Source organism: Lepeophtheirus salmonis, chromosome 14 (assembly GCF_016086655.4).
Source record: "Lepeophtheirus salmonis chromosome 14, UVic_Lsal_1.4, whole genome shotgun sequence".
NCBI classification, from domain to species: domain Eukaryota; kingdom Metazoa; phylum Arthropoda; class Copepoda; order Siphonostomatoida; family Caligidae; genus Lepeophtheirus; species Lepeophtheirus salmonis.
Window position 1 is genome coordinate 10,165,895 of NC_052144.2, and position 24,839 is coordinate 10,190,733.

At 32.7% G+C, this 24,839-nt stretch overlaps 5 protein-coding genes and 1 long non-coding RNA gene across 8 annotated transcripts; 3 read left to right on the forward strand and 3 right to left on the reverse strand.

Annotated features, from left to right (window-relative positions):
- Positions 1-44: 44 nt before the first annotated feature.
- Positions 45-3,058, reverse strand: LOC121129629 (dnaJ homolog subfamily C member 8). Its single transcript, XM_040725357.1, has 3 exons — positions 2,603-3,058; positions 926-1,143; positions 45-861 (listed from the first exon to the last, which is right to left on the reverse strand). The coding sequence occupies exons 1-3, from the start codon at positions 2,823-2,825 to the stop codon at positions 565-567; spliced, it is 738 nt and encodes a 245-aa protein (XP_040581291.1). The 5' UTR covers positions 2,826-3,058; the 3' UTR covers positions 45-564.
- A 1,209-nt stretch (positions 3,059-4,267) lies between these two features.
- Positions 4,268-5,830, forward strand: LOC121129628 (protein Star). The gene is made up of 2 exons (XM_040725356.2): positions 4,268-4,874; positions 4,986-5,830. Exons 1-2 carry the CDS (start codon positions 4,666-4,668, stop codon positions 5,743-5,745), a joined length of 969 nt encoding a protein of 322 aa, XP_040581290.1. The 5' UTR covers positions 4,268-4,665; the 3' UTR covers positions 5,746-5,830.
- Positions 5,831-7,141: 1,311 nt separating this feature from the next.
- LOC121129627 (solute carrier family 35 member G1) lies at positions 7,142-9,187 on the forward strand. Of its 2 annotated transcripts, XM_040725354.2 has the most exons (6): positions 7,142-7,272; positions 7,335-7,509; positions 7,575-8,049; positions 8,107-8,442; positions 8,507-8,645; positions 8,703-9,187. In XM_040725354.2, the coding sequence occupies exons 3-6, from the start codon at positions 7,602-7,604 to the stop codon at positions 8,902-8,904; spliced, it is 1,125 nt and encodes a 374-aa protein (XP_040581288.1). In that variant the 5' UTR covers positions 7,142-7,272; positions 7,335-7,509; positions 7,575-7,601; the 3' UTR covers positions 8,905-9,187. The 2 variants fall into 2 exon arrangements, with proteins under 2 accessions (XP_040581288.1, XP_040581287.1); XM_040725353.2 differs by lacking the exon at positions 7,335-7,509 and having other exon boundaries at positions 7,142-7,285.
- A 947-nt stretch (positions 9,188-10,134) lies between these two features.
- On the reverse strand, positions 10,135-12,860 carry LOC121129625 (lysosomal cobalamin transporter ABCD4). Its single transcript, XM_040725351.2, has 3 exons — positions 11,975-12,860; positions 11,242-11,865; positions 10,135-11,188 (listed from the first exon to the last, which is right to left on the reverse strand). Exons 1-3 carry the CDS (start codon positions 12,310-12,312, stop codon positions 10,357-10,359), a joined length of 1,794 nt encoding a protein of 597 aa, XP_040581285.1. The 5' UTR covers positions 12,313-12,860; the 3' UTR covers positions 10,135-10,356.
- LOC121129624 (GATOR2 complex protein WDR24) lies at positions 12,861-20,995 on the forward strand. Of its 2 annotated transcripts, none has more exons than XM_040725349.2 (8): positions 12,861-13,201; positions 13,402-14,642; positions 14,785-14,996; positions 15,060-15,208; positions 15,265-15,492; positions 15,614-15,944; positions 17,195-17,579; positions 20,458-20,995. In XM_040725349.2, exons 2-8 carry the CDS (start codon positions 13,734-13,736, stop codon positions 20,746-20,748), a joined length of 2,505 nt encoding a protein of 834 aa, XP_040581283.1. In that variant the 5' UTR covers positions 12,861-13,201; positions 13,402-13,733; the 3' UTR covers positions 20,749-20,995. The 2 variants fall into 2 exon arrangements, with proteins under 2 accessions (XP_040581283.1, XP_040581284.1); XM_040725350.2 differs by having other exon boundaries at positions 13,200-13,354.
- Positions 20,996-22,365: 1,370 nt separating this feature from the next.
- Positions 22,366-22,853, reverse strand: LOC139907201 (uncharacterized). The gene is made up of 2 exons (XR_011783654.1): positions 22,789-22,853; positions 22,366-22,732 (listed from the first exon to the last, which is right to left on the reverse strand). It is a non-coding gene; the product is annotated as an uncharacterized lncRNA (long non-coding RNA).
- Between the last annotated feature and the right edge of the window lie 1,986 nt (positions 22,854-24,839).

The following is a 24,839-nucleotide window of genomic DNA, read 5'->3' on the forward strand; positions in this document are numbered from 1 at the left end:
TATAAAAATCATGAATATCATGTAGTAATGAATCAAATTTACTATTTAACTATAGAATTTTATTCTTACATTTTCTTGTTACATCAACAATGATTAAGTACATATCAAAAACACTAGGAGTTAAAAAAAGAAGGAAATAGGAAAACCCAGTTGACCAATGCCAGGCAACAAAAACATAGCTTATATATAATACCACATCTACATATATGGTTAAAACGAAGTATTCAATATTGACTGAGGTATGCTTCATCTATAACAATATGGCTATGTTTGGACGAGATTTTCAAATAATACATATATTTCGTACCCATAAAATGAATATAGTATGCATATATATATTTCTGATTCAGAAATATTAAATTGACTCAGGTAGTAGTGGTATAAATAAAGAATAAGTCAAATTTTGAGTATAAAATCCGTTAAAGTCCATTAATCAAAAGGTGATGATTAGCGATGAGCTTTGAGAAAATGCAACAATTGAATATTCACAAAAAACAATACCTTTATTGTATTTGTTTGCATGGTATTTTTCCATTTTAGTCTATAAACAAGGGAATCAATAAATTATCTAGATTCGGGCTTAGTCTTGGGTGGTCTAAATCCCATGGGTGTGTAGCGAGCTTTCTCTTTTTTCTTTTTGGTTTTGGTTTTACCAGTTTGGAAGTCTTGCCAGGAATTGACTCGACCTTGCCGAGATTCTTCCCAGTTTTTGGCATACTCCTTTTCTAAATTCTTGCGCTCAGCAGTTTCAAGCTCTCTTTCTCGTTTTTTTCTCGCTTCTTCTGACACTTTTTCTTGGAGTTGTTGTCGTTTGCGCTCATGGTCAGCAAAAAGTTTAGCTATTAATATCTTGATCGTTCGCTGGAAATTAAAAAAAAACGAAAAATTTAACACCTATTTCATTCTGTAGGAGTTTCAATTTTACTTTATAATAGGAAGGATCGTCCTCTGCTATGGTTTCACCTTTCTTTAGAGTCTTACGCTTTTCGTCCATTTGCATTTTTGTTCGACCTTCCGCCTCCTTCACAATCTCTTCACATTGTTTTCGAGAATCTTCTTCTTCCAACATTTTAAATGCTTTTTTTACAGCATTAAATGAAGCTTGTGCCTTTTCTTTATCATCTATGTTTTTATCGGGGTGAACTGAAACGGTTAAAAAATATTAATATTAAATCCATTCAGTCAAGAGCACAGATAAAGGCTTAATCCCATGACCAGAAAAACGGTCAATAAATTAATTGCAGCAATCAGAGATTAAGTAAAAGCGTATTTATCATATTTCATAACTTTAAATGTAAAACACTAGATAAAAGTTTGGACACATTGATTAATATTGGTATTAATCAACAATGGCTTCAATCAAATAGATATTTCATAGATAAAAAAACCTGCCATGTGAACACATGACTCATTGGTGGACTGATATACAGACCACAATATCATCCTATTAGGACATTCTTAATTAAAATTTGTTTAAAAATTAAAAAAGAACAATCTAGATCCTTTTATTTAACAAAAAGTCAAATTTATTCCTTCCCCAATGATTTCTTATAACTGGACCTTATTAGAATTTTCGCGGAAGACCTCATTTAAGTACTTATCAGAAAGTGGAATTAGAGGCAGCTATTATTGCGTAAATTTGTTTGAGTTATGCCCATTTAAGCATAATGTGATTCTGTGATATGCTCACAATCGATGCATCCCATCATAAAATAACTATATGAATTCGACATATAGGAGGTCATTAATAAAGCTTTGGTAAGTAAATAAAAATTTATAAAGCGTTTTCATTGACGTTATAAATGACATCATAATTGAAGGAGACACCCTTTTAGGGGGATCAAAATTGATATTTTTAATACATAAAATTTACAATAAAACTTCATCAAATAGATTTAAGAATAAAAAAACTGAACATCTGCATTAAATACTACTTGATGCCTGATTAAGACTGATATTTTAATTAAATCAAAGGAATATGTACTAAAAATGCCTAGATTTTTTTAAGGATGAGGAAGGCTCTATAAATAGAGAAAAATATCTTATTCTTTCCATTGAAATAGTTAATTTATATCAATATTATGAAAAAAAGATTGAGTATCATATTTTGATCAATATGAAGGTAAGATGTATTATATAATAAAACTAGGCAATAAAGGAATTCAATTTTGATAGACAATAAGGATGATGTTCTATAACTTGTTGGTCTTTTTTTGACATCCAATAATTTGTTGTTCTTTTTTTGACATCCAATAATTTGTTGGTCTTTTTTTTTACATCCAATAATTGACTATTTTCCTTAATTAATATTCATGAAAAATGGGTGTTCAAACTTTGTTGTTTATGTCCCTAAAACGGCTGACATCCACAATGTGCATATAACGTGAAAACGCTCTATAGAGAGGCGAGTGACATGGAGATTAAAAAGTCTCATACACAGCAAAAACACCTGGATACTTGACATTGATCTCATACGAACAACTGATCATTAAAGAGCCTTAAAATTATTCTACATCTCTTATAAGAAATGGACTAATCCCTGCGTTTATCTACACTGAAAATGAAATAATTGGGTTCACAGAACCCAAAAGGTATTATATACCTAGAAAAGTGAGCCTTTTATATTTTTTGCGAAGTTCCTCAATGGGTGTGTGCGGATCGACTTGAAGAACCTCATAGGGATTAAGATTTCTATAAGTTGCTCCAGGACGTAAAAGTCGGGCTATTTGATCCTTTCCAGTCAAGGTCGAGTCTGCACTCTCTGTCTCCTTTAAATCCTTGTAGAAGCTTGAAAAGTCTGAATTGACTTCATCTTGATTACTCATTCTAACTTGAAGACTCCGAATTCAAGGGTCGAAGTAAGTAAATCACTTATTTTTAGTAGGTATAATATTAATATTAAATAGAATAATAAAAAAAAACAAATGTTCACTTTATTTTATTTTCAACAAAATAATAAACAATTATAATGTGTTTGACGTCACAACACTACATCTCTTTTTTTCTTCTTCTTTTTTCACCGTTCATTTAAAACTAGATGGTACATATTAAAGCTTTATAGTTAAATAGCAGCTGCTTCAGCAGCTGAGTATTTTGATTCATTTAGGGGAGACCTGAATAGATTCTCATTATAAAATTCCATATCGAGAAAAAACTTTTTCTATAATGCATATTATGTAGGTATATTCTTGGATTTATATATGGTGTGTTACAAGTTGGAACTTATATAATAAAATTGTACAAGTTGCAACCAAAAAATGGGATGAATAATTTTAAATGAAGGATTTACATTACTGTGGAAGAGAATAATGCAAAAATTGATTATTTCATGGAGGATGAACTTATTAATTGTGTAATTCTTGACTACTTTTTATAAAAAATACTAAAATATTATGTGGCAGATTATAAAGTTCAAATGGACACAGTTATAGTACTTATAAATATATAATAACTATATAATTTTAATACATAAAAATGAAATGATAGTGATAATTAGAATGAACAATGTTTTAATTATCACTATATATTATTAATAGTTCTAGAAAACTATATTTGTGTGTGTTAGTGGAGGTCAGGAGTGGAAGGCTTAAAATATATTTATTTTAAAATAATTATTTGATAAAATAGTCATTTGCAATTTATCTTTACGCTAAAATTCGGACAATGTGAATATTCAAATATAAAAATAAAAGTGTATCCCCTAATCTAGCTCAATATTTGGCTATGATAATTTTTCTTAGACATTAACAAATAATATATACTTTTTACCTAGTACTAACCTCCATCACTAATTTCTAAGAACTCTTTCTTTTTTTGCCCACTAATATTCCATTAATTTTTATGATGACTTTAAATTTTATGAGTCGACAATACCCATGCTTGTAGGGAAAAATTACATTCCAACAAAGTACCACCATTATAGTTGTTACATATAATTGAATTGTCTTTTAGAATGAAATAGAATTAACTTAAATATGTATAATGATTCTTAATAAGAGATTTAGATTATTCAAAATATGTATATATTAATGGAACCTTAAGTTTAAAAGAATCTTACATTAATTTTGATTATAGGTGTGGTTTTTGAACCCCGAGAAAAATAAGAATTGTTAATTATTAATTTTATTCCATTATTAAGCACAAATCCCTTCTATTATTAGAAAAATGTTTTTCCAAGAATACAGATACGGATAAAATAATTATTATCTCTCTAATAACGTTATGACGTAGAGTAAATATCTTATAGCATGAATATTCAAGCTGTTTTAACATATTTTTAAGCATGTTCAAGCTAAGGTTATTACTTGGGGATTTATATTTGTCTTCAATCTAATCTTCCGTGATAATGTTTTTATGAACTGTGGAATTAATTACAAATCCGTGGATCTCTCGCCAATGTTGAGGGATTTGGTTTATCGTAAATCTATAACTTTACTTGCAAAAATAACTTTTAATTAAAGAATTGAATTCCATAAACTAGAAAAAGGTTAAATTATTCCCCAGAACCACAGAGCATTCTTTTTTTGTTAGGCAGTGCAATTGGAAGTCGAGTTAAAAATTTGCTGATTTAATAATATCTTAAATGAACGCAATATAGCGATGGGCATAAAAAAGGTGTATAATATGTGGATAGGTAAAAGATGTACATAGCTTTTTCCATTGCCAATGGAAAGGATTGTTGAATACCATTTGATAAGAGAGTTCGAGAGTGTAATGATGATTGGATCGAATGCAGCAGCATTTGTTTTAAGTATTTATTTTTTATCATCCGAGGCCAGTTTTTGTAACAAAGATGAATGTCTTAACTCAGTGGGGAAAGATGACATAGATACGCCCTATGAAATAGATTGGAATCTAAATGAATTAGACCAAAGGTTTGTTATCTAAACAATTTAATGGTTAAACTATATATTGAATCGGCTAAACGTGATATATTGTATGTAACTTTAGACTTAAATAATTATACTGTATTTTTGCCTTTCTAGAGATCCAAAGCTCATTTCCATTATAAGAGAAAAGTATCTTATCCCTCCGTCCGAATCAAGTGATTATAATTTCACAGTACCTTTGGATCAACTAAACTATAAAGGTCAATGCGGTCAACCCACTCAAATTGATAGATTTATATTTAAGAATTCACTTAATGCAAAAAACTCTGAAGATAAGTATTTCTTTATTGAGGCAGGTGCATTTGATGGTGAAGTTATATCAAATTCTTTACACTACGAAATTCGTCGTGGTTGGAATGGACTTCTTATCGAGCCCAATCCAGATTATTTTTCAATACTTAAGCAAAAGCAAAGAAAAGCCTGGCTATTGAACAGATGTATTTCTACAAAGAAGACTCCACAAATTGTGGAGTTTGATGCTTCCGGGCTTTTTGGGGGTATTATTGGAAGTAAAGATAGACTTCCAGGAAATGATTTTGATCCCACCGTGTATAGACGTAGAATAAGAGTTCAGTGTTTCCCTCTATACTCAATTATAATGGCTCTTGGAAATCCAGCGATTCATTATTTGAGTTTAGATATAGAAGGGGCGGAACTCCCTGTTCTACGAACAATACCTTTTGAGGATGTGGATATCAAACTAATGGATATAGAGAGTAATCACATGGGTGAAATATTTGATGGAAGCAAAGTGGAGCTAGTTCGAACTCTGGCTGATCGAGGATACCGATTTGATAGAGACATTTGTCATGATAGTATTTTCATAAAATACGGCTTTAAAGTGAATAAAAAATAAGTCATATCTTCAACATTTATATTTTCATTATAACTATACAATTTAACAAAACTAAGACTAATAAAGATTCTATTTCATAATATAACTTTGACATCATCATATTATCAAAAATACATAATACCTATATGCCTTATCTTACCTGTCTTGCCCCATAATGGTTGATACAGGTATACAACTCAGTTGCCCTAACATAAACAATTTCAAAAATCTGTGAAATGACACCAAATTTGCAGTCATGTTGGACTCCTTGCTTCTGGTTTCCAGATGTACGGAGTGGGAGTTTTGCCTCGGCCTTTTATACGTTCTTTGCATCCATATTTTGTTCTGTACACACCATTTATGTCATGCGGGGTGGAGATGCATCACAAGTTTACCTACCCTTCTTTGAAACCGACCTAACCAAAATGGATTTGGAAGCCTCTGGAGGGTTCACGATATTCTATTTCGTGTTTTTATGTATGTTTTCCATACTTTTGGCAATTGGTATTAGTACAAATATTCGAGGTCTCATGATTCCATGGATGATTTCGTTAGGTAGATATTCTTTAATCTTCTCTATTCTACATGAGTCATGACATATTTTTTTCCTGACAGGAATTGCTATTACCTTTCAAGCAATGTTTGGCCTCTGGCTTATCTTTGGATACTATATCTATTTGGAAGTAATAATGGCCGCTATTTTATGCTGGACGTGGATGTCTCTAAATATTTATGCTCTACAAGTTGTCCGATCTCATTATTACAATATCAAATTCAGTCAAACACCAGATATTGAATATTTTGATTAGTACTTATGTGTACTTCCCATCTGAACCATGCTATTTTTATACTTTTTTTACCTTTGCGTATATTATATAAAAACTTTTATCATTCGTGAAATATAACATATGTAAATAATCATTGGTAATAAATAACTTTTGTCATTAAATTATATAGGCTATATATAATATTCAGGATTCAATGTTAAGTTGCTAACTTGTTTAATCTTCTTTCGATCCATAAAAACATCACATTTGGAAATTAGATTGAATTATTAACCTTGGTGGTGAACACGAAATGTTGTTAATGCGTCGTTTGAGTATGGAAAAAGTTGAACCTGATGATGTAAATTAACATTTTTAAGGAAATAAATTAGTTTGTTATAGAAGGGTGTCTGCAGGGGGTGGGCGGAATTGCTGTATTTACCCCCCTTAAATTTAGGAATTGTTACTTTTTACTAGAAAATTTAATATTTCAAATTTTAATTAATTCCGTAAAACCGAGTCCCCCCAAAATATCATCCTGCAGACGCCCTTGAATTATCAAATCTAATATGTGCATTGACACAAAAGTATGCGCCCATGTTGAAACCATGAAAAAATTTCAGGTATATCTAAAGATGAAATCAAGTTAATAACATAGAATTCTCAATATTAGTAAACACTCTAGTGTCAAACAACTCACCAGCCTAAGATATTCAAATTACTAAATAATAATTATTGATATCAATGTGAATATAGATGATAGTTCGTTTGAAGTGTTCGAATGGTATATTAATTGGGTATGTCAATTATGGCCACAATGTTATTGTTTTTCCTTCCATTTTTCAGTATGATAATAATCAATTCCTCACGGATATTACATATATTGTATATGTATAATCTTAAAGTTAAAGAAACTTATTTTTAAACACAAACTGCAAACTAACTTCTTCCTGATAACGAAGGATATATTTTTTTTTCAAACAGATTCATTTCGTATTTGTCTGTTCTAGTATTAGTTTAGGTAAAATTGTATTTCTTACATTTATATTAATTTCCCAATCCACTCTCCGTTGTAATCTTTTATAGTTATTCAATTAAGACGAAGGATTGAATATGGTGGACGAAAAAACGAATCTCTTGAAAAATGATGAAGAATCATGCTATAGAGGAGATGATACTAAATTGACTCCAACAAGCTATAGTACTCATGATGAACGAATTGATTCCGCCTTGGAGAATGACTACATTCCACCAGGAGAAGAGGCTCTTCCGTCCAGCATAACTAATCACACATATTTAATTGGCACCTTATTATCCGTTTTTGCTGGAATAACATTCACATCAGCCAATGTCATACAAAAATATGCTCCAAATCTCAATTTTTGGGATTTGCTCTTTGTTCGTGCCGTATCCCAGCTGATTGTTATTGGAGGACTATCCTTTTGGTGTGGTTATAATCCTATAGGTCCTACTGGATCTAGATCACGGATTTATGCTCAAGGATTCATGGGAGGGGTTTTGCTATTATGTTTGTTTGTAGCAGTCAAACATATAGCTTTAGGTAATTTATAGTTACTTCTCGAAAAACATTTATCTCTCATTCGATTTTTTTATGAAGGTGATGCATCTGCAATATTCTTTTCTGCTCCATTCTTCACCATGCTGTTTTCATCTTGCATGTTGAATGAACATTTTGGTTTATTTCGGATATCTGTCAGTACAATTATTATAGTGGGAGTTCTTCTTCTTTGTCGGCCTCCAGCTCTCTTTCCTCCAGAAACATTAGGATCTAAGCTCCACAACGAAACCGGAAATTTTTTTGGAACTATTTGTGCTTGGACAGTGCCTATATTGTCGGCAATTATCACTATTCTCAACAGGCAATGTAAACATGTACCTTTTTTGGTTTTAACGTTTTGGTTTGGAGTCGGCGCACTTTTTGTATCATTAATTGGTAATTTTTTTAAAGACTCAAACATTTATTTTTAGCTCTTAATATTTTCCTTATCATAACTTAGGAATGAATATACCATTTCTACACTCTTCAAATGTGTACAGTGGAAATATTTTTAACTTTTCACCTCTAGAATGGGTTTATACTGCAACCATAGTGACATTAGGTATCATCGGAAATATTGTCATGACTATAGCTCTAAAGTAAGGCCTTACATCTTCAAATAATTATGTACACTTTTAATCCTTATTTCCTCTCAGATTCATTTCACCAGCACGTGCAATGGTTTTCAGAAGTTTTGAAGTCATAGCAAACTACATTCTACAAGCTACTTTGTTCTCAAAAGTAGCCATGCCCTTCCATGTAACAGATCCTATTGGGGCTTTGCTCATTGTGATTTCAGTTATGCTAATGGGACTTGAGACAATGATTCAAAAGCGATATTCTTGGAAATATCTTTAGGCACTACAGAAATTAATATATCTATGTATAAGAAGACTACACTCCAGAAATAAATCCTTTCATTCATTAAGGCCTAAACTATCAACATATTGGGTATTCAATTTTTTTAATCGTTCTTTTTCTCAAATATAAAATGATAATATAATGTGTATATAAAAATGAATATTACTGACAAGTTCAACATTCCCGCAAGGATATTACATTCCAAGAGCGTTTTTATGATTTAACATGCAGTTATTTCAGCTTTAGTAATAATTTTTGTGAAATAAATATATTCAACTAATACTCATCCAATACTATTATTTTGTTAATAATCAAAAATTTTCTTTCTTAATGATTCAATAAAAATATATTGTCTAAATTCAGTAACTACATACATTTAAATTAACTAAAAAATTGTCAATTGAACACATCATCTTGCACAAAAATTAAAAAAAACAAAATAATCAACAATAAATTGAACAAAGAGAATTACACAGTAATGAAGTACATTAATTATTATCTTTTTTCGTAAAACTATCCGATGCAAGACCACTTGATTTAACTTTATCGATGCCTTGAATTGAAGCTATTTTTGATTCACATAATGTATTCTTGTATCGAAATTGATAATAAGATGCGAATGAAATTCCTGATAATAGTAGAATCCCAACAACGTAAGTCTTCCAATAACGCCGAAAGTCGATTGAAGTTGCAACTCTTTTTGGCGGGGCAGGTGGAGGAAGAGCCATTCTTGGAGCAGTTTTTATTTTTCAGAGTTCAGTTTATACTAGAAGCTGTATTATGCAAGTACGTACCCGCAAAATTAGAATAAATTTTTTCATTTTGTTTATTATTATATTTATAAATCTTATTATGTACATCACGCAACCTTTAATTTATCGGAATATTTTGGAAATGAGCTATAGTGGTGTGTCGGTATAAATACAATCTTGAACGGAAATCAAGAAATTGAGTTAAACCTAAATGACTTTTTACATCATTAATATGTACATCAATCCCAATATTTCATAAACATATTTGAGTAAATTATAGGCTTTGTATTCTAATTTGTGGGATGAGTTAAAATACTCTAGGGCTATGGTTTAGAACCTTTATTTGATTTAAAAGACTTAGTTTGGCCCCTTATGACCTTTTAAATAGAATCTATCATTTTTGGCTACTTAAAGTGCAATTTGCGATGCACCCAAGGGGTAATAAAAATAATTTGTTGATAGAAATTGACCATAATTTGTCAAATCCACACTCTATATTGATAATCATTCTAGCCTGTTTTTTTGTTGACAGGCTACATTTGTTAGATATATTAAAAAATTATTGACGCTTAAGCAACTATATGAAATCAATTTCTAAATTATTAATGATAAAAAAAACTTTTCTATATGATATTTTATGAAAATTCCATGTTAACTTCCAAATAACTAAGAGATCAGTCGATTTTCTATATAAACATTATATCTCGTGAAGTGAATATTGTCCTTCAGATAGTATTTGTAAATGTTTAGAATGAAATTTCTTCAATGAATCTCGATGTCCTACACTTATCAATGTAATTAAATTGTTGTAGGATACTTCACGATAACAAAGTTCTTCCATATCTAAAGATAAAGCCGAAGTTGCTTCATCTAATATAAGAATTTCTGGAGAATGAAACAAAGATCTAATAATTGCCATTCTCTGTGTCTCCCCAGGTGATAAAATTTCAGACCAACTTTTATCTGGTTCAGCATCTAAATTACCATTTACTCTATCAATCAAATCTCCCAAACCGAACTTGATTAGCTTCATTTTTATCCAAATATCAAACTGATCATGTGACACTGATGAAACCACTTCTAAGGGATATGTTACTTGACGACGTAACGAACCATTTGTGAAAAAAGGTTTTTGAGAGATGAATATGACATTCTTTCTCCCAAATTTATATGATCCAGACTTTTCATTCCATAAACCTCGAAGAACTCTCAGTAAACTTGTTTTTCCACATGAACTAGAACCCGTTATTAAAAGATTGTCACCTATTTTGAGTTCAAGGTTAAGATTAGAAACTAAAGTTTTTCTTGATATATCCGGTAGCCCAATACTTAAATTAGATAAAGTTAAAACAGTTTCATCAGATACAGATGAATCATCACTATCATTCATAAGCAAAGGACTCGATTCTGCATGATTGTCAAAATCCTTCAAATCCTTTATTTTTTCTTGAGATAATTTTTCAACAAATTCGGCGACTCGATGTGTCACAGATGCTAATCGACTTACTTTGCCAGCCAGATCAACCAATCTATAATAAACAATTTCCAATGAATTATGTATTGGGATTATTTTACAGATTACCTGGAGAATTTTGATATAAGCATAATGTTAACAAAGGCTGTTTCAGAAATTATGCCTGATAGTTCCTCCACATTCAATCCTTTATAAAAGCCATTATAGACTGGAATACCAACGATTAAGTAGCTTATAATGGAAGCACCATAGTCAAAAAAATTTGTTGCTAAATTTAGTCTATAAGTTGCCAAAACTAATTTCCTCTGTGCTTCACAAAGAATTTCCAACAAATGATCAACCCTGCTCGCTTCAGCAAAGGACCCCATTTGACCCAAAAAAGCAAGTGATTCAGACTGACTTCGTATTTCAGCATGTTTAAATCGAAAATCCCCTTCTTTAGATCTTACTTCAACCCCTGAGTTCACAACCGGAGTTAAAAGGGTCTTATTGATGAATGTTCCAAACAAGAAAAATCCAAAAATTATCAAGGGTCCATACGGCCCTGAACCACGACCTCTGTATGAGTCGTATATGTAATAAGATATCACAAAGGGTGACAATAGAATCTCACTGAGAATTTGGCCATAAATACTTACAAGGCATTCAGCATCGGAGGCAATGCGTTGATCCGGATTGTCCAACTTAAGTGTATAAAAACCCGTATTGAAAAAATATAGAGAATGTAAACACCTGCAATCAAATTTCCACTATTCATTATAATTTCCCATCCAAAGCTTTAAAAGTGCGGGAAACTTTGTTCCCCATAAATTATATAATAGGTTCAATTATTTTTATTTACCGAGTGAGTGAACGTCTCCATGAAACAGATAATAGTTCTGATGTTAGAATCCGAGCACTGAGAACGAGTGTCATGAAGCATACAATGATAAGGGATAGTACAATTGCTCTGACAAACTTGGATTCATCTTCTGAGACCAAAGCACGAATAAATTGACCAGGTATCATACCAATTTTATACATTACTAATTGTTCCAGTGAGCATATAAGTAGGATGATTATTGCAAGACCGATATTTATTCGATCCGTGAATATAAGAGACTGTAAATGCCAAAAACGGTGTAAAAACTGAAGGTTAAAACCGTAAGACTTGGACCCGTCATTGTCTTTAATCTCCATTATCAATAATAACCTTTTCTAAAATGTGTTTCAATCTTTTTTGATAAATATAATACAAAACTTTAGATAAGGTACATTGAAACAACAATTACAGCATCAGGGTACAAAAATTCATAGGCAGCTTTTCAACGATCAACCCATAGACACTGAACTGATAGTATTATTATTATATTAGTAATACATGTTAAGTTTTCAAATTCTAAAATAAAATTTATTCAAACAAAACATATATATACATTGTCCACTTTGGATGAATTGTAATCAGTCGAATTAACACACAAGGAACATAACAAATAATAATATCAAGTATGTAGAAGTAAAAGAGGTTTATTTCGTATTCGTATGCCTACAAATAACTTTCAAGACACGCTACTCTGAACCCAATTAATTATCATTTCATGGATTTGAAGATATAAATTTAATTCAACCTCAGTAGAAGGAAACAAATACCTCAAAGTTAAATGCTGTGTTAGTGTGACGTATCACTCTATGGTTATGAATTTAGGAGTACTTCTTTTGCCTACAAAAAGTACGTACCTACAAAAATCATAATAAAGAACAGCTGCTAAAGAGCCTGTTATCTGAAATAAACAATGTAGCACCAAGACCGTTGTAATACTAATCTTCTCTTCGTTATATTTGACAGGAAGAAAAACACATCAAACATCAATGGTAATAATATTAAGAAAACTACTATAAGAATACGAATGAAGAAGGCGTATCGGCCTACATCTCTGGAAGAAGTTACGTCCCTCAAGGGTGATCGTTTGTATGGACTCGTAAATGTTCGTGTCTATGGTAAAATTTCTGAACGGAGTCTTGTGGAGGAAATTCTTAAGTTATCATCCATTGCAGAAGAAGTTCATTCTCAACTTGAAGTTGACTTTAAGTACGCGCAACCTCTTTTTTGAACATTACTGAACTGTGGATTAATATAATTATTTATAACTTGAATACAATTTGAATTTTTAGCTAAAGCACACATTGATTATGCTCGAATCAATCTAATAAATGTATTGATTGTTTTAAGTTGAACTCATGAGTAATAAAAAAGGTTACACTTAACATTAATTTAATATTTATTTTCAGGTTAATTTTGAAGGAAACAGTAGCGGAGTTACTTAGAGTTGGCTCAATTGTTCAAATACTTGGAGAAGTTAATTGTCGAGATAATGGAGTTGTTGTAGTTGCTCATATGGTCAGAGATTTCTCTGATGTCCGACCTCAACTTTATCAGAAATACGTATCACATTTCCCATTAGAGAAAAGAGAAGAATTAATTGAAGCTAAAAAAGTGATCAATCTTCCTGAAGCTTCTGAATCTCAATTTAAAGATTTGGAGGAGCAGTTCTTGAAATATCACCTAGAAAAAACAGATTCTCAAGAATCTGTTTTTTGAGTCATTTTATTTAAAAACAGCAATGGCAATGTTTCAAGTATCAAATGATGGACCTGTATATTCTTTAGATTTAAATTCAGACAACGATGCCGTCGTAATTGCAGGCAAATCTCTTATAAAAGTATACAATCTTGATAATGACGTTGGTTTTATTGAAAAAATCAATTTGAAGCCTTCAAAAAACATCTGTTTGAATTACTCATGTATTGATGTTGCTTGGAGTCGAAATGATGAAAATCTGATTGCATCTGCCGCTGCAAACGGTGCCATCGTTTTGTGGAATTTAGGTAAAGTTGGACGATCAAAGCAGGAGCATGTATTTCAAGAACATAAAAGGACAGTGAATAAAGTGACCTTTCATCCTAGCGAGCCTTCATGGTTACTCAGTGGGAGCCATGAAGGGATTGTAAAACTCTTTGATATTAGAAGTCTGGAATCTATTTCTCAATTTTTCTCTAACACAGAGGGGGTTCGAGATGTACAGTTCAATCCTCACAACACCCATCAATTTGCATCAGTTTCGGATAATGGTAGAGTTCAACTTTGGGACTTGAGGAAAACTGATAAATGTGAAAAACAGTGGCCAGCACATGATGGCTATGTATTCGGATGTGATTGGCATCCTGAAATTCGTAATACACTTGCAACAGCCGGTAGAGACAAGTCAATCAAAATCTGGGATACAGGACCAGCTAAGGCTACCTGTGATTATTTCATCGGAACCATAGGGCCTGTTGGAAAAGTCAAATGGCGGCCTAAATCCAAGAATCAATTGGCATCGTCAGCATTGTCTCCTATAGATTTTACTATCAATGTTTGGGATGTTCGGCGGCCCTATTTGCCCTATGCAACGTTTGATTACCATAAAGATACTACAACTTCCATTATCTGGAAAAATACCGATCCAAATTTTATTTTATCATCTAGTAAGGTAGGACATATAAAAGTTATATTTTTTTGATAAAATAGTATTAAGCACAATTAAGTACGCTCTTGGCTATAGCTTTGATTGAATCTATAAACTAGAGTAATTAGAAATAGATATGTATCATTAATTATATTTCATGTTCTAGGATGGGTTTTTGTGCCTTCACAATTTTAATACCGCCAATAAACCAGCAGAGAGGGCAAATCCTGTTGGAATTTGTATTAACACTTACGGTGATATAACTCATGCATTCCCTCACAAAAAAAAACAAAGTAAATTGTCATTAACATCTGTTTTTCCTTCTACATCACAGACATCGATCGGTGTAAATGGATCAAAAATGGGAGGTTTATTTAAGTAAGGTTTTATTTTATACTATTTATGAAATTTTTTATAACTTTCATTTTTTTGAATATTCAGAAAATCATCTCAAAGTCTTGGTGGAGATGATTTTGTAGCCCCAGAAAGTAAACTTCGCACCTACCAAAATAAAGTGTCGAACGAGTCTCCTTTAGAAATAACTGGAATGAACTATTTCTTGACATCTGCCGAAAAGTACCTGCTTAGTGGTATTATGAAAGTTAATCCTGATATATTTTTTGCTAAACTGATCGATTTCCTTTAGGGGATTCCTTGGATAAATTATGTGACCATAATTCTAGTGTTGCACAAAGCTTAAACCGTTTCCATGTAGCACAGACATGGTTATCTTTAAAAATACTGTTTAAGTGTAATTTGTTTGATGAAAAAGATACAAATTTGCGTTCCCAAGATGATGTTGGAACAGATGAACCAGAAACGGATACGGATAAACCCCCACTCAATGAAACGAGAACTCGTCATTATAGCTCAGGTATAAAACTTTTATAATATTGATTAATAAATATGTAAAGTTATTTTTTAGTTTAATTGAAATTGAGGATTTCATTCTTATAATATTTTAAACATTAGGTATTTTTATTTCATTATTTCAGGAAGTAGTTTTCAGAATAGTCGTAGTAGTGGCAATCCATTGGGTTTATCGAACTTATCAAATACAAATCAAGTCTGTAGTAGAACAGGAAGTGGAAACGAAAGATTTAATTCTGGAGGTTACAACAATAATTACAATAACAGCGAAGAGGAGTCAGATTCAGATGATGACAATGAAGACAGCTACGAGAAAACTCTGAGTAATATTGCGAGTGGGCAAAAATTATCTGGAGATTTCTTTGGAGACTCTGAGTTTTCGAGCTTATGTGTTGATCAGCTCATTGCTGTCGACAATTCGTATAAGTCCGATATGATTGACTGGACACTACCCTGGTAATTAATTTTGATGGATACATGAATTTATGTATTTGTTAGTTTAATAAGTATTTTGCTTTTATTTACTCGTAATTACATGCCTCATTTCAATAGTTATTAAAATCATTATGTTCAATTTTAAGTGCAATGGTGACTGAGTATAAATTACGTAGTTTTTCTAGTAAAAGAAGATCATTATAATAAATTAATAATAGTAGTACTGTCTAAGCAAATTCGGCTATCATGTCACTGACGTAATATAAATGTGTGGTGAGTTAACACAAAATCAATCTTGAACAAAAATCAATACAACCCAATATTTTATAGAAATATTTCCGTCAGTTATTGGCTTTGTATTCAAATTTCTTGGTTGAATTGACATACCCAAGAATAACATCTGTAGGTTAAAGCCTTCAATTGATTTATGAGACTTAATTCGACCTCTATATGGCCATTCTTGGTTATGGCAATTCATCCCAGAAATTTGAAATCAAAGCCAATAACTGACCTAAATATTAGATATTTTTTATCATAATCATTTTTTTGATCAAAATGGACGATCTTTTGTATTCCGGACTCATTTTTAGAAACATAATTTTAGCATACTTTTGTGTTGACGGGTCACATGTTGGTCCATTAAAATCTGAACACTTACTAATTCAATAATTAATGAGGGTTGAGTGATTGAAATTAATTCATATTTCGATATATCAAAGCATAAACAATTAGTTACAAAAACAACAACAAAAAACACCCTGAGCTATTGAATGTCTTATGAGTTCTTTTGAACTTTTTGAACCTGATGGCAAAACCCGCTACTACACCTTTTGGGTGCACATCGAGGGGAAGACCTGCAATGTCCGTCATCCAAACTCCGAGTTCCTCAAAGCCATTGTCAGCCAATACTGGCATGTCATGACAGAGCACTACATCTTGCTGTGGGTACCAGGTCTTCCGACGCCGCCTGGAAGCAATCATTGCCGCTAAGGGTGGCTACATTTATGATTAAGAGAGCTCAGACACACATATATTTATAGTATTGATTTTGTTGAAATTCTATTGTTAATTAATACATTATATTATGTTGAAGTTTAAAATTCAAAGTGTTCAGATTTTAATGGACCACTCGGTATAAAAGTGGTATTAAATTTTTGAAAAATATTAACTTTCATAAGTTTTCCCGAATCAACCAATTTTTCGGGATTTACATAAATGTACTGAAATTCTAAAAGTAAAGAATTGATCAATTTATGTATAATTCAATTTAGTGAGGCTTTTGATCCCCGACATGATATGAAAGCATCAACAAATCATGCTGAATCAGAAGAGTATCTTCAACAACATGGGGAAGAATCCTCTGGAGTTGACGATAACGTACATTCTGTTGCCGTTCCTGAGTCGAATAATGATTCTCTTGAGTACTTAAAAGTGGATACTCTCAGCCTATTCCCTGTTTGGTCACCTAAGCCTATTGTAAAGGATACATTAGTGTTTTACGCTGAGAGAGGAGATGTTCAAACCGTTGTTTCTATATACTTAGTTCTGGGACATGATCGAATTGGAGGATTGATTCAAGACTCAATCCTTGAAAACTGGTTTAGTGCCTATATAGACCTTCTTCATCAATTTCAAATGTATAATAAAGCGACTGAGGTAAGTAAATAATATCGTATCAACTATAAAGTGTGACATCTTGCACTCCTACATACACTATTATCAACTATTCATCATCCGTTTCAATTAGAGTTATTGCCTTTTTGTTTCGTTATTGCTGCAGTATGTCTATTTTTAAAAGAAATATAATATTCAGTTTCTCAAGTGACTACTTCAAAGTGATATACGCATAACTTTATATATATGTGTATAGATACATTAATTTTGCATTAGGCTGGATACATACAAAAACGATAAGAATATTTGTCAATTCATGGGTTGATTATATACAAACACATGTATGAACGCATAATTATTCCCCTGTCACATATTTTGTTTGTACAAAAATAACAAAACCATATGTAAACACGATATTTTGAGCTTGGCTCTCGCCTCTCAATAACTAATGTATGATAAGTACTTTTTCGTGGAAGAATACAAATGTCATCCATACTCAATTTTGAGAAAAATCATTATTGCTTGCGTTTGTGTTAACAGCCCATAATTAGGTTCTACGACAGGGATGACGGGAGTACCCTAGAATTTTTGACAAACATACAAACTCAAACTTTAGTACATGGAGTAAGACTAGATCAAAATCATTTTTTCATAAAACCAATCGTGGAAGGAAATGAAACTTCAGCCTCTTCAGGAGTGTCTGCAAGGGGGGGCTGGAAGGGTTATTGCCCCCGCCCCCCCTCAAATTAAGAAGTTTTTTTGCTTTTTAATAAAAAATTTAATATTTGAAATTGAATTTTTCTATTTTTTTTTCGAAAAATTAAATTTTCTATGAATAACTATAAATTTTTGAAACTTTTCTCAAAAAAATTAATATATGATTTTTTTTTTTCAAAAAAATTTAAAATGGAAATTTAATTTTTGAAATTTTTTTCAAAGTATTTTATTTTTTGTGAATAGCTGAGGATCTCTGAAAAAAAATCCATAAATTTTTTTTTTTGGAGAATAGCTATGGATTTTTGAAATTTTTTTAAGAACAATTGTGAATTTTTGGAATATTTTAAAAAAAGATTAATTTTCAAAAAAAATTTCTGTTGTGAAGAAGTAAGGATTTTTGAAGAAAAAAATCCAAAAAATTTAATTTTTGGAGAATAGCTATGGATTTGTGAAATTTTTTTCCAAAAATTTAATATTTGAAATTTAATCTAGCACTTTTTTTCTTAAAATTTTTCCAAAAACCAAGCCCCTCCCAAAAAGACGCCTGCTGTTTTGTTTCTTCCCTACAAGAGCTTAAAAATGATTGAGTCTTTTTTTCAAAAGAGTGACAAAATATTTAAATGGAGTTGAATATTTGCTTTCTTTATCGGCGTTTTCTTTTGGGAGGGTGGGGGTTGTACATAATTTGTTATAAAGTTAAACCTTCGAGTAGTTAATATTTTAAAGTTATTTATAATTGTTGCTTGAAGAAATATGATATATAAATTTTAAACTGTCGAGATTAATTACAAAGTGTTTTTAATTGTCAATACCTCTTTGGATTCTTCAATTAATTGTACACTTTCATTAATAATAGATGAAGTAAAAAGTTTTGACCGTTTTTTCGCTCAGATTTGATAATAAAATTAACATAGTTAGGATTATTTGATTAAGATGGTTCAAAGGCTAATTTTCAGTTCCTGAGGAATAGAATAAGTGCTCACATGCAGGTCAACTCGACGATTTTTATTATTTTATCGACATTTTTGACGTCCATATTAAAAGAACAGAATCGTTGGAACCACCGCTTCGCTGTTGCATTCGATACTTTATTGGGTCCATAAACAGCACAATTTTTTTTGCCCGCCTGCTCCACATTTCCACCTTGGTCGTAGTGAAGAATCTATCGAATTTTCTATTTTTGAACTTCCATTTTCGAACGCTGTTACGCACAACTGGCTTCACAAACACAAAATTGTAAATGAACTTTTTGTTAAATGTACCCTTTACCTTTAAGCATACTTCAAGCTTCTTTTTTTTTTTTTTTTTTTTTGATGCAATGTATTAATTGTTAGATATATCTCAATAAAGATATCTAGTGAAAAACACTAAAAACTTTTTACTTATCCTAATATTATTAAGCTCATTAATTCCTATAAATTTAATACCAAAAAACAAAAAAAAAGAGGTAAACGTTTACTTTATACTGACCTATAAATTCATTTTTCTTCATTGCGAAGTATTTTATGTATTAAAAAAATGTTGACAGAGAGAACTTAGAATCTGAATATAGTTTTATTACAGCTGGATTTGACTGTAGTTGTATTTTTTAAAACTCTGAAAAGAAATAAACTACTAAAAGAAATAATATACTACTTTGATACAAAAAAATCCGATATTTTCTAATTCCGAATTTAATTCTTATTCGATTCTCAAATTAGTTTTTTTATTATGGCGTCCGCGGAGGGGGGGGGGTAGGCGGAGGGGGTGTAGCCCCCAAAATTAAGTAATTTTTGCTTAGTAATAGATTTTTTTTTGGTCAGGATGAAAAAATTTGACGCGAAAGTAGATTTTGACCCTTTTTGCTGTTTCTTTTTCGGGGAAAATTTGCGTGATACAACAGAAGTAACGACGTGACTAATTTTATTTCCTATTTTGTCTTTCGTTTTACTCATTATTATTATCATAATACATATATTACCATAATGCTCGCCCGCTCGGAAGGGGTTAAAACATTAAGAAGAAATAATATTGACCATTTTATCTATGTGATTTCCCGCTCCTTCCTGGGCCCGAGCCATGCAGGGTAACTCTTTACTCGAATAAAATTATAGATCTGATAATTGAATTCTGAATTAAGAAGTAACTGTTTCTTTTTGATCAGACTTCGTAGATATGAAAAATATTCAATATTACTTAACATTTATCCTTGATCTATTTTCAGATAATTAACCTATGTTCCTTTCAACCCGGCATCTACCAAATGAGTCAACTCTCCACAACCTACTTCATTAACTGTACAAATTGTTCTAAGGCTCTCAACCGTAATCCCATGTGGTGTAACCGATGTCAAACCTTTCCTAATCAATGCGCTGTTTGTCATAGGGTCGTTAAAGGCCTATTTGTTTGGTGTCAGGGATGTGGGCATGGAGGGCATATAGAACATTTGTCAGAATGGTTAGAGAAAAACACACTCTGTCCCACGGGCTGTGGACATCATTGTGAATATCATTAATTGTGTGTGACTGTCCATACATAATATAATATGTTGTACATTTTATTTTAGAGAGAACTATACTTTTAAAATCACTTTTTTTCACAAGACTTGAAGATATTAGACGCCATTTATTTTTCCTTACTTTTTATTTAAAGGTTTGAAAAAGTTGACTGTAGCAAGGATCTTGTTTTACGATTTATATTTCCAAGTATTAATTTTGTATGGTGTTGTTAAATGTTCCACAAATAAATTTTTAATAATTTTCGATTTTATTCTTTATACTTATTTTCTGCAAATCCTGTTGCAAAAAAAATCTTTGATTAATCCCTTATTTTATTTGCTGAAGCATATTTGTGGTGTGTACTTAATATATTTAAAAGTAATAAACCACTTATTAATTATATTTCTTGTTCCAGAGAGGGTAGGCCCAAAAAGGCAACAGACACGCTAGTGATACAGGAAGGAGGATGGACAATTATAATTGAAGGTCTTACTGCATTAGATTCCCATCTAGACCTGATTGCGAGTTATTTCGTTCTATTTATATATACAGTGTACACAAAGAGAGGGGGCTAAATTATGTAATATTGAAGTCATTTAGGATGATTGCAGGATATTTTTTTCGGAAGGAGGGAGGTACCGTGACTAGAATTTTTCTTTGAGCTGCTGGGCTTATTTGTGACATAATATTTTTCTTATAAATACCAAATTAGACCAATATATTTTATTTTAGAACGTGTAAAATTTTTTTTTAATAGTTTTAGAGTTAAAAATTTTGAGAGCAGACTAAATTTGAACAATATTTATTTCAAGCATTATGATATTTTTGATTTTTGTGTCAAGACGAAATTTTTTTATTGCGATATCTATAAAAATCACAAAATTGAGGGTTTCGGTGGCACTGGTTCACACTTAAATAACAAGGAAGGTTTCTATACCAAGATTTCTGGATCCTATTAACTCAGGATTTATAGAGGCTTTAGTTTTTCACCCACGATGGATGATCCAGATTAACAACCTTACATTTAATGACATAATACTTTAAGGTTCTTTGGTGTAATTCATTTACACCATTTAAATTCAAAGTTGAGTATATATAGAAGATTCACATGGGATAATGTTTTTAACGATATATTTTAGCAAATAATGTGTTATACATATTATTGTCCATCCAGTGCCGTATGTCAGGAAGATTTTTCGGTCCGCTTTACAAGGGTGAACGGTTGATTTTCAGTGGTGAACGTGGGATATTTAAACAGGGCAAATGCTACAGCATAGATTAAAACTTGCAAGAATATCGTCCAATGGACTGTCTGACCATTATTTTCTTCAGGCAAACATTAGGAAAAATAAAATGAAAAGGAAAAACTCTAGACGGAAAGTCAATGCCGACCTATTCATGAAGGAAGAAGTATAATGGAGTATAAAATGCACGGTGCAAGAATGAGAGAAAATTTTTGAACTATACAATTAAGTCAAACAATTTAAACCTCCTTAAATATTTTTAAAATAATAATGGATGAAGATAATGTACGAGATTATAATATACCATGAAACGGTTACATCGACAGAAAATAAATTATGTTCACAAGTCTTGATGTTCTTAACTCGCATGTATACGTGGTGATGTGTTTGAAAAAAATGAAGAAAAAAATGCATGTGTTCTTTATCATGATTAGAAGAAGAAGTTTTTCCTCTCTTTCCTTGACGCAAAGGTGTCAATCAAACTGTCCATGTCTTCATGGAGCACCTTGTCCACCATCACCCTGTCCATGTTCAAGAGGGTGAGGGAGGAGAGCCTCTCCTAGTCCATGGTGGTCCTCATGCGGTTCTTGAGCCTTCTGAGACAGGAGAATGACCGCTCCGCCTCACAGCTGCTGATGGGCATTGAGGCCAGGATAACGATCACCTTGTATAGCTCCGGCATCAGGCGGAACAGGCCCGAGCTTATTAACTCCGCAGCAATTTGTGACAAAACCATGTCTTCTGTGTCAATATCTGCCTAGAGAAACATAAATTTTAAACATATAATGCAAAATGAAACATTATAATATTAACCTTGAATTGCTGGAAGATTGCATGGTCTGACTGGAGCTGATCGAGTTCAAGTCTGTAGTGCTTGGCGACACGCTCAATGACTACAGGTCTCCACTTCACTGTCATTGACGATTGCAATGAGATCCATTGTGATGTTTGTATCGTCGGTGGCAAATCTGCTCTCAAGCTCTAATACAATCTTATTGATTGCAACATCGAAATGTGTTTTACGGAAGTAGGATTCAGTTGTTCCTTTCCACTTCGTTCCTTGTCTTCAACAGTTCAATGCCGAAAACAAATTCGTGACTAAAGATGCTCTTGAGCAGAGAAGTTGCTGTTGAACTCGACAATGTATCTTTTCAATTTTTCATTATTATGAGGGTCTTCATGATTCTGACCATCCCTAGAAATACAGCGTGTACAGCATCGTAGCGGAGACTCCAGCGGGTAGCAGACTGGTTCTTCAGGGTCATCACCTTGGTATGCTCCTCATCTTTACTTGTTATCTTCACCGACTTGTAGATTGCTGACCTCTTTGGTGACCCTTCAATGAAGTTGTATAAAATTTGTACTGTCCCCATTGTATTTCTCAACAGGGTTATATCTGAAAGAAGATCCTTGACTACAAGTGATGGGCGTAGCAGTGGATGTAGACATACAGTGGGGCTGCTTCCTTCCACCTGGCGACAAGACCCTTCTTGATGCCGGATATGTTGGATGCACCGTCCGCGGCCAGGGAGACAGTGCGGGCGGGGTTAAGGCCGAGATCCTTGACAGCCTCGGGAAGCTTCTCAAACAAATATTTGCCGTCAGTCTGGGTAACTTTTACAAACTTGAGGGAGCTCTCTTTCTTGATGCCTTCACTCGTCAGATATCCCAGTGACAGACTGAACTGCTCCGTGTTTGACATATCTGATGTCTCATCAACAATCACAGAGAACCAGTAGTCATCATCGCCGGCACAAGTCTTGACATCTTCAATTATATTTTCCGTCACTTTGGATGCTATAATTTCTATCAGCTCATTTTGGATGTCAGGTGAAGTCCATTTGGCAAAACCTGCCCCAGCTGAACCAAATTTTTTGACTTCGGCCTCCAGTTTATCTTTGAGAATATGATTGTCGTGTGAACGCAGGGACAAAAGCTCCAAGAAGTTTCCTCGATTGTTTTCATTAGATTCCGTCAACTTTTCTCTTGTTTCGGAATCGCCCCTAAAAGCCAATCCTTGCTTTGCGAGGAACCCAACAGTTTGGAAAAGATACCTCAAATAAGCTCGCCACTTCACGACTTCCTCAGCATGTTGAGACTGAACATGGCCGAGAACCGAGGTATTCTTTCTCTTTGATGTGAGGAAATTGATCCACTTTTCCATCGACAGTTTGTGTTTTTTGTTGTTAGAATGAACTTTCAACGAGGAACTGTTTTTCCATGTTTTGAACTCAAATTTCCCAAGGTTGGAAATGGAAAATTTGGAACTGGCGAAACACTTGGCTGACTTTTCAACCTTGTCATATTCTAGCCACGGTAACTTACGGAACCAATCATATTGAAAGTCTCTGGAGTATTTGTCATCTATCTGAGGACTGTATGTTTGTAACTTGGGCTGTAGAGGATGATCTCTCTCGACTTTAGGCACAGTTTCCCGCTCACTTTCCACTCTGGTTCTGGTCTGGATGTCCTTCCGCTTTAGCTCCCACCCGGTAAGTATCGGGTCACCCAGCTGGCTCGTGAAGACGACAGGGTACTCTGGGCCTCCGTCCACAAACTCCATCTCCTCAGTCTTGCTCTTCTCACCTCCCTGGACATTGTCGCTAGTCTCAGAGTCCTCTGGCACATTTATTCATGGGCACGCACCTCAAAAATACCTAATATGAACATATTTCGTAAGCTCAGTTCTAGGTTTTCCTTATGGTAAAGATTGGTGAACCTATCGCCTATGTGAATAATTAGTAGGACAAGATACCGCGTTCATTTTAAAGAGGTTTTTGTTGGTAGACTGGACAGACGTGCTTATCCTATGGGCTATGGGAAACACGTTCCTAGTCATAACATACACTGTTCAAGTTCGAACC